Raw genomic sequence first — 14,560 nt, 5'->3', positions numbered from 1 at the left:
TACAATTTTTAAAAAGTCCTCCAAACTCTGGTTTTCCCAAGTTTTTTTCTTTTTTTCTTTTTTTTTGCCAAGGTTACATACCTAGCTCAACAAGGATGGTACCATTTCACTTGGTCTGCCTTCGCTTTTATAATATAGACATAGCTCATTTTGTTGTGCTTTACTTTATTGCACTTCACAGATATTATGTTTTTTACAAATTGAAGGTTTGTAGAAACTCTTCATCCACTGGGCTTTTTTTCCAACAGCATATGCTCACATCATGTCTCTGTGTCATATTTTGGTAATTCTCACAATATTTCAAACTTTTTTATTATTATTATTGTATGTTATGGTGATCTGTGATCAGTGATCTTTGATGTTACTATTCTGATTGTTTTGGGGCACCACCAACTGCACTCACATAAGACAACAAACTTAAATGTTATATGTGTTCTGACTGCTCCGTGTAATGACTATTCCATGTCTCCCTCTCCTCTGGCCTCCCTATTTTCTAAGACACAACAATATTGAAATTAGGCCAATTAATAATCCTACCTCTAAGAGTGCAAGTGAAAGGAAGAGTCAGTCAATGTGGCAAATTTCATTGTTGTCTTATTTTAAGAAATTACCACAATACACCCAACCTTTAGCAATTACTATCCTGATCAGTCAGTGGTCATCAGCATCAAGGCAAGACCCTCCACCAGCAAAAAGATTACAATTTGCTGAAGGCTCAGATGATAGTTAGCATTTTTTAGCAATAAAGTATTATTTCAAGTACATACCTTGTTTTTGTAGATTTCATATTATTAACCCTAAATTCTAAGACTTAATAGACTATAGTCTACTATATGTAAACATAACTTTTATATACACTGCAAAACCAAAAAATTCCTGTGACTTGCTTTATTGGGATATTCACTTTATTGCAATGGTCTGGAACTGAACATACAATGTTTCTGAGATATGTCTATATATATAGCCTTTGACTATGTGAATCACAACAGAATGTGCCAAGTTCTCAAAGAAATGGGAGTACCAGATCATCTTGTCTCCTAAAGAACCTGTATTCAGGCCAAGAAGCAATAGTTAGAACCAAACATGGAACAACTGATTAAAATTGGAAAAGCAGTATGACAAGGCTGTATATTGTCACCTTATTTATTTAACTTATATGCAGAGTACATCATGTGAAATGCCAGGCTGGAAGAATCAAAACCTGGAATTAAGGTTGCTAGGAATCTCAGATATGCAGATGATAGTACTCTGATGACAGAAAGTGAACGGGAATTAAGAAGCTTCTTGATGAGGGTGGAAGAGAAGAGTGTAAAAGCTGCCTTGAAGCTTAATATATATATATATATATATATATATATATAAAGATCTTTGCAACTGGTTCCATCACTTCCTGGCAAATAGAGGGAGAAGAAATGGAAGCAGTGTCAAATACTATATTCTTGGACTCAAAGATCACTGCAGATGGAGACTGCAGCCATGAAATTAAAAGATGCTTGCTTCTTGTAAGGAAAGCTATGGCAAATCTGCTACTGAAAAGCAGAGACATCACCTGGCTGACAAAGGTCTATACAGTCAAAACTATGGTTTTTCCAGTGGCAACATATGGTTGTATAAGAAAAGCCAAGCGCTGAAGAATAGAGGATTTCAAATTGTGGTGCTGGAGACTTTTGAGAGTCCCTTGGACAGCAGGGAGATCAAATCAGTCAATATTTGAAGAAATTAATTCAGACTGTTCCCTGGAAGGTCAAATACTAAAGCTGAAGCTTAAATACTTTGGCCACATAATGAGAAAATGGAACTCATAGGAAACGAGGGCAGAGGATGATGTGGATAGATAGTGTCATAGAAACAATGAACATAGACTTGGACAGACTTCAAGAGATAGTGGAAGGGGCAGCTAGGTGGCACAGTGGATAGAGCACCAGCCCTGAATTCAGGAGGACCTGAGTTCAAATCTGACCTCAGACTCATAACACTTATTAGCTGTGGGACCCTGGGCAAGTCACTTAACCCCACTGCTTAGCCAGAGAGAGAGAGAAATAGTGGAGGATAGAAGGGCCTGGTGTGATGTGATCCAGGGATCATGAAGAGTTGGACATGAGTTAACATAACAACAAAAATGCCTGTATACAGGGCTTTCTTCAGTGAAAGACCTATGATTGCAGAATCATTGAATATTAGGACTGGGAGACACTTCACATACCATGTTATCAAACCTCTTCATTTTATATATGCTCTTTAGAGTTACTAAGGGGATACAGGTGCTGGAAATGGGTTCCTGTAGGTCAGGACAGAAATTCCCCGTGTTCTCCTTGACTGCTCAGAGACTTAGTGTTACTCCAGCTACATTTGACTGACAAGTCTACCCTCCATTCCTAAGGAAGGAGTGTGGAAGCAAGCATGCTGGTAAAGGAACAATCGAAGATACAACCACTGCCCATGACTGATGATGCCGCTTGGACCAGAAGTTTCGCTGCAGACTGGCAGTCGGGAGTAGTAGCAAATACCAATGCAAGAACCTCATGGCCAGCTATATATAGCTGGAAGCACAGAGAGTAGACACTGAGTTAATGGAATGGTTCATGCTACTGCAAACAGATTGGTGCTTTCTGCTTTTTCTCCTTCGCATTCTCCCTGGAAAGGTGTACGTGTTCTGCAATCTCTGTTTCTTAAAAGTTTTTACATGTTTCCTTTTTGTTTTAAAATTGGTTTCTAAGAAAAAAATGGCTAACCATTGCATTGCTGATCCATGTGTTTTATTATTCAAATTCAGCAAAAGAAAGGCAGAAAGAGTGAGATGCCTAAAAGAAAGAGAAATTTCATAACTGTGGTATAAAAAAAATGCTAGAAAAAATCTTGGTTCAAGCTGAATAAAAGAGAATTATTGATTCATATAGTTTAATTTCCCGTGCCAGGGAGAAAAGGTAGACCTGGGTCAATCCTAGACAATGAGTCAGCAATTTTGGTGGGAATATGGCTGTGATGAGCTGGAGTTGGTATTCGAGGTGGACTTTTCCTTTTTTTTTTATGGGGGAGGTGATCAGGGGTAAGTGACTTGCCCAGGGTCACACAGCTAGTGAGTGTTAAGTGTCTGAGGTCGGATTTGAACTCAGGTCCTCCTGACTCCAAGGCCAGAGCTCTATCCACTGTGCCACCTAGCTGCCCCTGAGAGGTGGCCTTTTGACCACTTTCTCTTCCCATTGTCTTCCCAAGGTGGTCTTGAAAGGAAAACCATTCCTCTGGAGGACTGGAATGGAGAGGGGGGGTTCCCTAGAAAGAAAGCCACATGCAAGAAGTTGAAGGAGTACCTGGGAAAGAATGATGCCTCCCACAGAAGAATTGGAGCCAGAAGGAGGAAAAAACTAGCCCTCCTTACTGGAACAACACTGTCACCTTAAATAGTACTGTTATATGCAGAGGAAAAAACAAACTCAGAGAAATTGAATGAAGTTTCTCTGTCTACAGGCACAACTTGGACAAGTAATATCCTATTCTCTGTCAGTTGACCTTTGCTAAGATATTACTAATGGCTGAGAAGGATGTGTTAGTGTTGTGATTATATTTCTGACAAATTTTCAGTTTGCATATATACTCACTTATGTATTCATTAAGTGATGAGTTATAAAGGGCTTCTATGATACTCATGGAAAATATAAGACAAGATAAGTCACCCTTCAGAAGCTTACAAGATGTTAAGACGAGATGTGCCTGATGAGACAATTAAAGAACAACTCCAAGTCAACATAAGAAAGTGTAAATTAGTAGCAGTAGAGAAGGGATTCACAGAAGACTGTAATGAATCAATCACTTCAGGGTTGAGTTGATCAGGAAGTGAAACTGAACCTTGAAGTATAAAATATGAAAGGGCAGAAAGGAAAGGGAAGGGAATTTTAGGTAGGAAAAACAGCATTAGCAAAGGTATAGAGGCAGGAATGAGTAGATCTTGTGGGAAAGGAAGTTGGGACTAAGTTGAGAAAAGATAAGATGAGCTTGACAGTCAACTAAAGATTCTCCAAAAATTCTCCGAAATTCTTCAGCTGCACTGCCTCTGAGAAGTTTATCAACCATTTAGTTCTGTTGCCCTGCCTTTTCATAGTACCATCTCTTAGAAGAGCTTGGCTCCTCTGATTTGGGGCAAAATATATTTCTGATGATATTTCCAGAGACTAAACCTACTTGCTGCCACTGCCCATCAGTCACACTTCCATAGCCTATTAAAATCTTAAAATGGAATCAAGGTCCAACATGAAAGGGGTTAAACTTATTGAAGTCACATCTTCTTAATCAGAATGCTGTTTTATTCTGGGTAAACCAGCCAGTGATTGTTAGAACCAGGGAGTTCTAAGTCTTGGCTTATGGCAGCGGTGAGGATTACCAACCACAACAAAAGGACTTTGGGAAATATAAGGAACATGGGGAAAAGTGATTGAAGAAGAAAATAAGGAGATTAAGTAAAAGTTTTATCCCAATGCCGAAACAAAAAAAAAGTGGGGGAGATGGTAAAGGGAAGGAACATAGAATTGGGTAGAAAATCAAGCCCAACCCAAGGAGCAAAAGTCATTGTATTACAGAATAAAAAAATCTAAGACATCATGTATCACCAAAATGACTCGTATTATCCTTAAGTTCCCAAGAAGAGACAGCTTCGTTGGTGGCATCATCTGATCAAATGATAGCTAATAAACATGCAGTGGAAACTCACTCTGGTTGACATACTACGTGTAAATCTTGTTCACAGTAGCACCTCTCTCTCCTCTCAGTCAAAAGAGGGGTAATTAATTCTAGAAATGGAGCCCATTAAAAAACGAAGCCCCAACTAGAGTTAGAAGCTACATAGTTTACAATTTGTGGCAGCCTTATGCTACCACCTTCAGGTCTTACCTAGAAATGCTACTCAGTCTACATTATTTTCTCTTCCTTTGAGACCCTATATCAACCAAAGTAAATTATGAATTATCAAGAGCGTGGAGTAAAAACAACAACAGGTCAACATTGACATTTATTAAACCAAACTGAGTAAAGAACAGGGAACCAGCATCCTTTATTTCAATTGCACATTTATGTATTTCCTTAATGGGACTGTGCTTCACAGAACAGGGCAATTTCCATATCAGGTCACTTTTGGAATGTCCTCAGGTTAATGTTCTGGATATTTTTAATTTCTCTTATTAATAAAAGAAATAATAAAACTAATACAAGCAAAAAACTCAGAAGACCTGGGCTCTGGCCCTAGTTCTACCACAAGCTAAATTTACGAGCTTTGGCTTAATGTGGGCTTCAGTTTCCTTATCTGTATGATAAGGAGGACTTTCCCAGGGCTAGCATTCTAGGTTTCTAAGGAAGAAGTTAGGAGCAGTTCCTTCCAAGCTCTAAAATGATTTGAGGATGAACTGTTTTCTTCCCTTACAGAAGTATTCAGTCTATTTCATAGGACACTAGATGCCTTTTGAGAGGATAGTGTAACTGTGGTAATGATTCCATTTTGGATAGGCAAGAGGACCAGTACAAGGAGAGAAAAAATAGTGCATGGGGTAAATGTTTTTCATAGAATCACAGAAATTAGAGCTAGAGGGGACCTGAGAATCCTATCCAGTCCAATCTACAAATTTTGCAAATGAAGAAACAGTCCAACTTGACCACAAAAGTATAAGCTGTCTTACTGAAAAATGTATTCTAAACCAATACGAACAGAGTCTTGCAATCTAAAAAAACAAAGTCTTTCTTTTTTTTCCATAACAGGCCATCAGATAATAATGAAAGTACTAGCTGGCATTTATATAGCACTTTGAGGTCTAGTCATGAATATTCCATATATTATTTTATTTGATCCACAGAACACTGAGATGACTATAGGCATTACGCTATTTTGCAGAGGAGGCTGAGATAGATTAAATGATTTGCCTGAGGTGATTTATATATATAAAACAGGTGGATGACCCCCAAATAAAGTACTTGATATTTTCTGCTTCGTTTTACTTTCTAGGAGAGTCAGAGCTGAATTTCATTAATCCCCACCTGTCTCCACCCTGCCTACCTCCCTTTTTCAAAATCAGAAGCTGTAAGAACCACACACTGTTAATTCAACTTTAGCCTAGGGCTATATAATAACCCTCAGGTTCACTTCCTCCCCCCAGCCCCAAATGATGTTTATATCAAACTAAATTTTTATTGACTGAAAAGTTGTTAATACAATCATATTAGCTCAGAGGCCCCAGTTAGGAAAATCTCTAACATTCAGAAGGAGCTTTGACTCTGCCCTACTTTAAATTTTATGCACTTCCAGCTATTTGCTTCTTCAAATTTAAGGAAAAAATCAAGATACAGGAAAGAGAAACAATGTTTTATTAATGCCTACTCCTGGTCAGGCACAGGGAAGGGGAAATAGTGGAAAGAGTAGACCCTTTGGAACCTCCCCCAATCTTCCAAGGGATGATTAGAACCAGCAGCTTCAACCTGAGTTTTCTGTTTCAGATGCCTGCAGATCCACCACAGCTCAGCTCTCCTTTCATTTTCTTGTTTGACCTATGGCCCTCATATCACCAATTCTTTCCAGTACAATTTCTTCAGTCCTGGGTGGGGCTGGGAATACCTTCTTCCCTACTGCTACTGCTCCTTCTCAGCTCTCGTGGTCTGCACTCTTCAGTCCACTCTCACAGACCATGTATGTCTCTTTAAAAATTTCCATGTCTAACTCAAAACTGACTTCTGGCTCAGAAGGAATCCAAATTTCTTTCTGGTCTAAGAAGGAATACTTGTACCTCAACAACAAATTTCAACCCCTATTAAGAAGAGCTACTAAGTATGGAGGCAGGATTTGAATCCATGTCTCTTCTGATTCTAAGGGCTCCATGATAGTAAAATATCACAATACCTCAAATTCAAATCCTATTTTTCTGGATTAAAAATAAAAGAGACAACATAAAGAGACAAAAAATCTCAATTATATTGCTTAAAAGGTATAACCTTTCTGTTAAAATCAATATAGAATCTTTCAAGAGATGTTTGTAAAAAGTGTTTGTTGAAAAGTGTCTATTATATCTAAAACTGGGCAGGATGGAAGCTAAGGGCCACACTGGGTTTGCCACATCTTACTAAAATACCAAATCCTTCTAGCACTTCATCACTACATAGCAAGAAGCAGCCCCAAAGTAGGTGACCAGAACCAGGAAGGGCAACTTTGAGTATGCTCCATGGAATGCATAGCACAGCCCTTGTTGCATGTTTTTTGTTTTTAAATCAACATTAAAAAATAAGCCTGAGCTTAGATTCTTATAATCTAGCCAATACTCACTAACGTTCAGACCCTTTAAGAGTCTGCCCAATATGACAGATATCCTAATAAATCTTGTCTTTGGCTGAAAGAGGGCTTGGGTCGAATTCTTTCAGGGAGGACCTGCGTGTTCTGATTTTCATCATTTTGGTGGCCCGTATGGGGAAACTGCCTAACCTGAAGTTCTTCTCTAGCCAAGACTGGAAGGTATGTAAGTCTCTCCCCTCCCCCCTTTCTTGCTCTGCAGTTGGGGTCGCTGTCTAAGCACCAAGGCTTGGAGGTGCTTTTCAGTCAGACAGTTATGAGGCTGTCTCGCCCTCGGCGTGATGCTCTCAGGCTCTTGGTCCACTGTGGGGTTGGAGGCCATGGACCTGGGTAAACCTTCCTCAGCATAGAGGACAAGGATGGACGCCTTATCCTGAAGTGTATGCCCAGGTCTGTCAGTTCTGGCCTCACTAGAGAATTGGGGAAAACTGCAGTTGCTTTTTGGTTCCGTGAGGCTTACATACTACATTCCCCCTGAATCCTCCTTCTTGGAGGTTACAGGGAAAAGTTAGAACAGCTAAAAATATCTTGGCAGATTCTGGAGGTTTTGTGATTGATCATTATGGAGTTTTGAAACACCTCCTTACAACCCTGGTCACTCTCTTCCCTTGAGTCAAGACAGTATCGTTAACCCCTCCCATAGAAGAGAGTTTCACCCTTTACCCCTCACCTTTGATTTTGCCCTCCCTCACCTGGGAAAGGAAGGAGAGGGGAGGGGCAGCGGCTACAGCATGGGTGCCCATGGCAATGACCTTGGGCCCTAGCACAACCTTTGCCTGGAACCATTACCCAGGTTCAGCACATCCTGCTCAAGGTAAAGAAGCTGGCCTCTGAACTTGGCCCCAGCAAGTCATCATCCAGCCTCCTGAGAGACTCCAACCCAGTTCTCCTAACTCTTCTGTCCACACCACACTGCTTCTCAAGATGAATCCAAGAAATAGACAATGAGTGGGGAAATGCATGACTGGAGTTTTCTCTGTCAATCAAAGGGCCACTCAGTCTGAGAGTCTTCTTGTCACTGCAGACTGACTGTCAGGAACTGATGGGAATCAAATGAACTTTCCAACCTTTAGTCAGATAAAGACTTGCTACACAGATCTTCATTTAATCCATAAAATTGTATTATGTACCTACTACATGCCAACTGATTGCTTTAGTGCAAAAGATATAAAGAGAAAAATAAAACTCCTGACCCTTAAAAAAAAAATAAGCCTGAGGGATAGTTGAACCTCCCAAGATCTCAGCCCCACCAGATTTCTCCTAATATTCCTTTAAAAAAAATGTAAGAAGCATTTCCTCTTCCCATCTACCCCCCCACCCTCACATACACATACACACATTGGAAAAAGAAAAAGAAAACCCTTGTGATAAATATACATGGTCAAGTAAAACCAATTCCCACATTGCTTATGTCCAAAAATTTATGTTTCATTCCTCATTTTGAGTCCATCACAGCTCTGTCAGGAGGTGGGTAGCATGCTTCACCATCTGTCCTGGAATCATAGTTAGCCCTTGATCAGCGATCCTAAGTATTTCAAAGTTGTTCTTTTTAAAATGTTGTTATGACATAAATCATTCTCTTTGTTCTTCTCACTTCACTCCAAATTAGTTCTTTCAGGTCTTTCTGAGCTTCTCCAAAACCATCCCTGCCATCATTTCTTAAGGCATTATAGTATTCCATTACATTCATTTTGCCATAATTTGTTTGGCCACTCCCCAATTAATCAGCACATCCTTAGTTTGAAATTCTTTGCCACCACAAAAAAGAGATGCTACAAATATTTTTTTATATATGAGTCATTTTCCTCTTTCTTCCATCTCTTTGAAGTATAGCCTTAGCAGTGTTGTTATTGCTTGTACTTCGTTCTAGAAAAGAACCGTGGCATCTGGAAGATGATGCCATGACTAGCAAGTGATTTGGATTTAAGTGAGGGAGGGCTATACAAAGTCACCAGCCTCACTTTCTCCTCTGGAGACATCTGGGTCCTGATACTGGGTCAAAGGATACTCACAGTTTAGTGACTTGTGGGGCATAGCTCCAAACTGCTTTCAAATAGTTGGCTCTACCAACAATATATTAATGTGTTTATTTTCCAGCAGTCCATCCAACCTTTGTCATTTTCCTTAATTGTCAATTTTGCCAATCTGGTAGGTATGAGATAGAACCTCAGAGTTGCCTTAATTTTCATTTTTCTAATTCTTAGTGATTTAGAGAAGATTTTCATATTATCAGAGAAACTTGCTACAGAGAATTTCTCCCGTTTGACTGTTTCTCTTCTAACCTTAGTTGCTTTGGTTTTGTTTGTGCAAAAACTTTTTAGTGTTGTGGAAAACAGAATTGTCCATTTACCTTCGGTAATCTTCTCTATCCCCTGTTTGGTTCTGAATCCATAGGTCCTAAAGTTAGTTTCTTCCTTATTCCTCTATTTATAATATAACCTTTCATATCCAAGTCACACACACATTTATTTCTCCCAATATTCCTGAAGAATCTACTATCTTCCCCCCGCCAAAAAAAAACCCCACCCCTCTCTCAGATTTCCCTTTTTTTCCCCAGGTTACCAACATCCTTCTAGTCATCCATTCTTGAAACTTTGACATTTTCTCAATTCTTTACTCTCCCTCCCTACCTCCCCATAAAATTAGTTGCTAAATAGAATCAAGCCTATGCCCACAACTTCTCTCAAATATACCCATCTCTCTGCCCACAAAGCTACCATCCTAGTTCAGGTACTCATTATCATCTCTCTCAGACTATTGCAATAGCTACCTAATTGGTCTCCTTGGATCAAGTCTCTCCCTTCTTCAATCCATCCTCCACATCAGTGGTTTCAAACTTAAATAGAAATGGGCCACTAAACCATATATAAAGATCCCTGTGGACTGCACATTGACTTAAAAAACTATATATTAACATTATCTATGTTATATATTATTTTGTTAAACATTTCCCAACTACATTTTAATCCCATGTTTGACATCTTTGTTCCACATGGCCCACAAAGTAATATTCCTAAAGGATAGGCCCAACCATATCACTCCCTTCCTCAAAAAAAATCCAGTGACTCCATATTGTTTATCCATATCCAACTCTTCATGCCCCCATTTGGGGTTTTCTTGGCAAAGATACTGGAGTGGTTTGCCTTTTCCTTCTCCAGTTCATTTTACAGATGAGGAAACTGAAGTAAACAGGGTTAAGTGACTTGCCCATGGTCACATAGCTAATAAGTATCTGAGGCCAGATTTGGTCTCAAAAAGAGTTCCACTGCACCACTCAGCTGCCCTGGCTCCATATTATCCCTTAGATCAAATACAAACAACTCTGTTTGACATTTCAAGCTCTCATTATCTTACTCCAGCCTACTTTTCCAGTCTTATGACACATTACTCCTCTTCATTTACTCTACAATTTAGTCAAATTAGTCTGCTTTGTTCCTTACAAACGATAATCCATCTCCCATCTTTGTGCTCTTGCAAAGGCTTGCTCTCCATACCTAGAATTCATCCTGTCTTCCACTTTGCCTCTTGGGATTCCTAGCTTCCTTCAAAAGTGAGCTCAAGAGTCTATGCTTACTTGAGGGCTTTCCTGATCCCCTAAGCTGCTGGTGATTCCCTTCCCTCTAACAAATATTACTTTTGGTATACCCTGTATTTTGTATTTCCTTCCAAATGTGAATGTACTTTCCCTTAATAGAATGTAAGCTTCTTGTAGGAAGGATTGCTTCATTTATATCTTTGTATCCCTAGTCCCTAATACATTGCCTAACACATATTAAACACTTAATCCATCCTTGTTGATTGGTTGATCAATAGTCCTACTTAGTAGATGAAATATAGAAGTAGTGGGATTACTAAAGCTTTCTCTAATCCTCCCAAACAGATGTGATTTCTGCGTCCTAATTCCCATAGCACTTTGTTTCTCTCATGGCATGTGGCACCTTCTTGTGTTGCATCATATTTATTTATGTACTTGTTTTAGAAGAAACCATGTTTTTATTTTGTTTATCTGAAAGTACCTGGCACAGTTCCTTGCATAGAATATACCCTCAATAAATGAGCAAATGTTAATAGACTCCTTGAATTACCTTTCCAAAACTGCCATCTCCAGTGTATGGGGGAGGGGGGACCGAAATAGATGACATGTGTCATGAAAGATCAATTATTTTTTATCTTTCATAGCATTCCCTTTGCCCCATCGTTATTTAAGGTTTAAAAAACAATAAAGAAAACAAAAACCATGAGATTAAAAACTTTACCATAAATCCATATTTCCTAATGCAATGAAGTCTTTTCATCCCCAACAATGGCAGCTTCATTCACCACCCTCTCCCTTGATTCTATTGGGAAAAATACAGTAACCAAATCTGTAGAGATAGAGTTTCCCAGGAAATGCACATGGCAAAGGACAGGCTTCTTAATACCTCATTGCCTCCCTTTTCCAACTGGTCAGGAGTGTCTGGACTTCCTAGACTTACTGAGGATTTCATAAGCAGCCTGGATCTCTAAGAAGTGTCTTTGAGCTTCCTCCACTTGGTGCCTGTTGTGATCTGGGTGCCAAATCTTCACTAATTCCCGGTAGCTCCGGTTGATTTCATCAGATGTTGCCCCATCACTAAGGCCCAATACCTTGGAGAAAAGAAAAGAAGCTGACAAAGTGGAATCATGTGGGTTGGCAATGATTGTTGCCCCTCCACATAGTCCATTTTGTATCATGCTCTGGATGGATGAGTGGACAGTGAGTGGTAAACTATGGTATTAGACACCATAGTTGACAGATAACTCTTTTTTTTTCATTAAACAAATATTTGTTCACCTAGGTTTTCTAGATGAAGCTTGCTGGTATATTCCATGATCCCAAAGTTATCATTAATCACTTAGAAAGTTTCCCAATTGCATGGTATGTTTTTTGGTGCTCCATCCAAATTACTATGAAGTAATCACTGAATTAACTAGCTATCTATACATACATGCACATATGCAGAATCATACAATTAAAGTTTATGTTTATCTCATCACTTCAAAAACAGAACACAACATTCCTTAGAAAGAATACTCAAAAAAAGTTTTTCCATTACAAGTACTTAATTAGTATCCATTGAACAAGAGTTGAATGAATCACTTTCAGCTAAGGGAAATCTCAAAAGACTTCATGGAGGAGGTAGCATTTAAGCTGGATCTTAAAGGATGGATAGGATGTCAACACATAGAGAAGGACAAGAAGAATATCCCAAGAATTGGAAACAATGTCAGCAAAAGCTTACGGGTAGGAAAGCATTAGATGTAGTTCTCTTTTGCTGAGGTATAGAATAAAGAAGGGGGACTAGTGTGAGAGAAAGCTGGCAGGCAGATTGGAGATAGAAGGTGGAAAGCCTTCCATGCTGGGCTAAGAAGTCTGTAATTTATTCCATAGACAATGGGGAAACATTGAAAGTTTTTGAGCAATGGAATAATAATAATAATAATAACTAACATTTATATGATAGTTACTATGTGCCAGACTCTGTGTTAAGTATTTTACAATTATTATCCTATTTGATCCTCACAACAACCCTGGGAGATAGGTGCTATTATTATCCTCATTTTATAGATGAGGAAACTGAGACAAACAGAGGTTAAGCGACTTTGCCCAGGGTCACACAGCCAGTAAATGTCTGAGGCTGAATTTGAATTCAAGTCTTCCTGACTCCAGGCCCAGCTATCTATCCACCGTGCCACCTAGCTGCCCCTAGACCTGTACATTGGGACCTTAATTTGGGAGCTGAGCTCCATTCTTCCCAAGATGAATAGTCTTAGGAAAATAAACTCTTAAACTAGGATTTGCCCCTAGTTTTGTCTTCTTATATCCCAACTTGGATATGTATATAGGGGCAGATGGATGGTGTAATGGCTTAGAGCACTGGACTTGAAGTCAGGAAAATGTAGGTTCAAATCTGGTCTCAGATACTTAGATCCTGGGCAAATCACTTAACCTCAGTTTCTTTATCTGTAAAATGGAGATAATAATAGCACCTGCTTCACATGGTTGTTGTAAAGATCAAAAGAGAAGATAATATTTTAAAACTGTAAAATGCTTAGCATAGTACCCGGTATATAGTAAGTGCTCTATATGTGTTAGCTAGTATTATTATTATTAAAGTTCTTAGCACAGTGCCTGGCACATAGTAAGTGCTATATAAATATCAGCTATTATTATTATTGTTATTATTATTACTATTATAATAGTAAGGCACCAGTTCTATGGGTTTTCCATGTAACTGCATTATCACAGCCTGGACAATAGACATTCTTCATCCACTTGGTTTTTCCTATGTGGATAGTTCAAAAATTCTTTCAAATGATTATGGATCTCATTTTGGAGACTCTACTGTGTTTCAAGGCTTGATATATCAGCAAAATACTATCTACAATCAGAAACATGGGAACACCTCATTATATTCCATTTGGATTTTGTGCTGAACATCCTTTATGATAGTGGCAAACACTATACCTTACCCTGTGTTATGCCTTGATTGAGAGCTAAACCCAAGATTGAATAGAAAGAAGAGAATAGACTAGAAACTATACAGTGTTGTTTTTGTTGTTGTTTTGTTGTTGTTGTTGTTGTTGTTAAGGCAATGGGGATTAAGTAACTTGCCCAGGGTCACACACCTAGTAAGTTTCTGAAGTTGGATTTGAACGCAGGTCTTCCTGACTTTGGGCTGTTGCTCTATCCACTGTGCTACCTAGCTGACCCTGTACAGTGTTTTTAATGACACATAATAAAGGCTAATCTTTTCAACCTCAATATTCTTCCAGTTATGACCTATAGATGTGGATAATGGAATGCCATAGTCTCTAAGGTATTAATTACTGTTCATCCAAAGGTCAGTAGAGAGATTTAAAGTTTTCATGAATAGGCCACACATATAAACCAACAAGTATTTAGTAAGCATCTACTATATACCAGGCATATAACTAAGAGCAAACTGTGTACCAAAAGTGACATAAAGGAAATCACTGAGGAGATATATGACTGTAAAAATGGTGAGGTGGAGTGGGGTGGAGTAGGGTGGGGAAAGGCCACACCACTCATGTAATGAGAGCAAGGGATGGATAATTTGTGTGCTCCATTGTTTACTGGCACAGTGTCAAGAGATGTAGAGGAAGCGTGTTAAATGGAACTCCTATGAGGATTTCCCAGATATATGGACAAGAGTAGAACATAAGAAAGAAAGAAAGAAAGAAAGAAAGAAAGAAAGAAAGAAA

General features: G+C 38.9%; 1 protein-coding gene across 1 annotated transcript in view; it reads right to left on the bottom strand.

Moving 5' to 3' along the window:
* Positions 1–11,265: 11,265 nt before the first annotated feature.
* DNAJC22 (DnaJ heat shock protein family (Hsp40) member C22) overlaps positions 11,266–14,560 on the bottom strand; it is a 12,108-nt gene continuing 8,813 nt past the window's right edge. Inside the window, exon 3 of the mRNA XM_027844492.1 lies at positions 11,266–11,941. Coding sequence (XP_027700293.1) covers positions 11,762–11,941 — 180 coding nt within the window. The 3' untranslated portion in view covers positions 11,266–11,761. The remainder of the gene's footprint in view (positions 11,942–14,560) is intronic.

This window comes from Vombatus ursinus, unplaced genomic scaffold (assembly GCF_900497805.2).
Source record: "Vombatus ursinus unplaced genomic scaffold, bare-nosed wombat genome assembly UNPS02014941.1, whole genome shotgun sequence".
Classification (NCBI taxonomy): domain Eukaryota; kingdom Metazoa; phylum Chordata; class Mammalia; order Diprotodontia; family Vombatidae; genus Vombatus; species Vombatus ursinus.
Note: the sequence above shows the minus strand (reverse complement) of the source record. Positions and strands in the feature narration are given on the sequence as shown.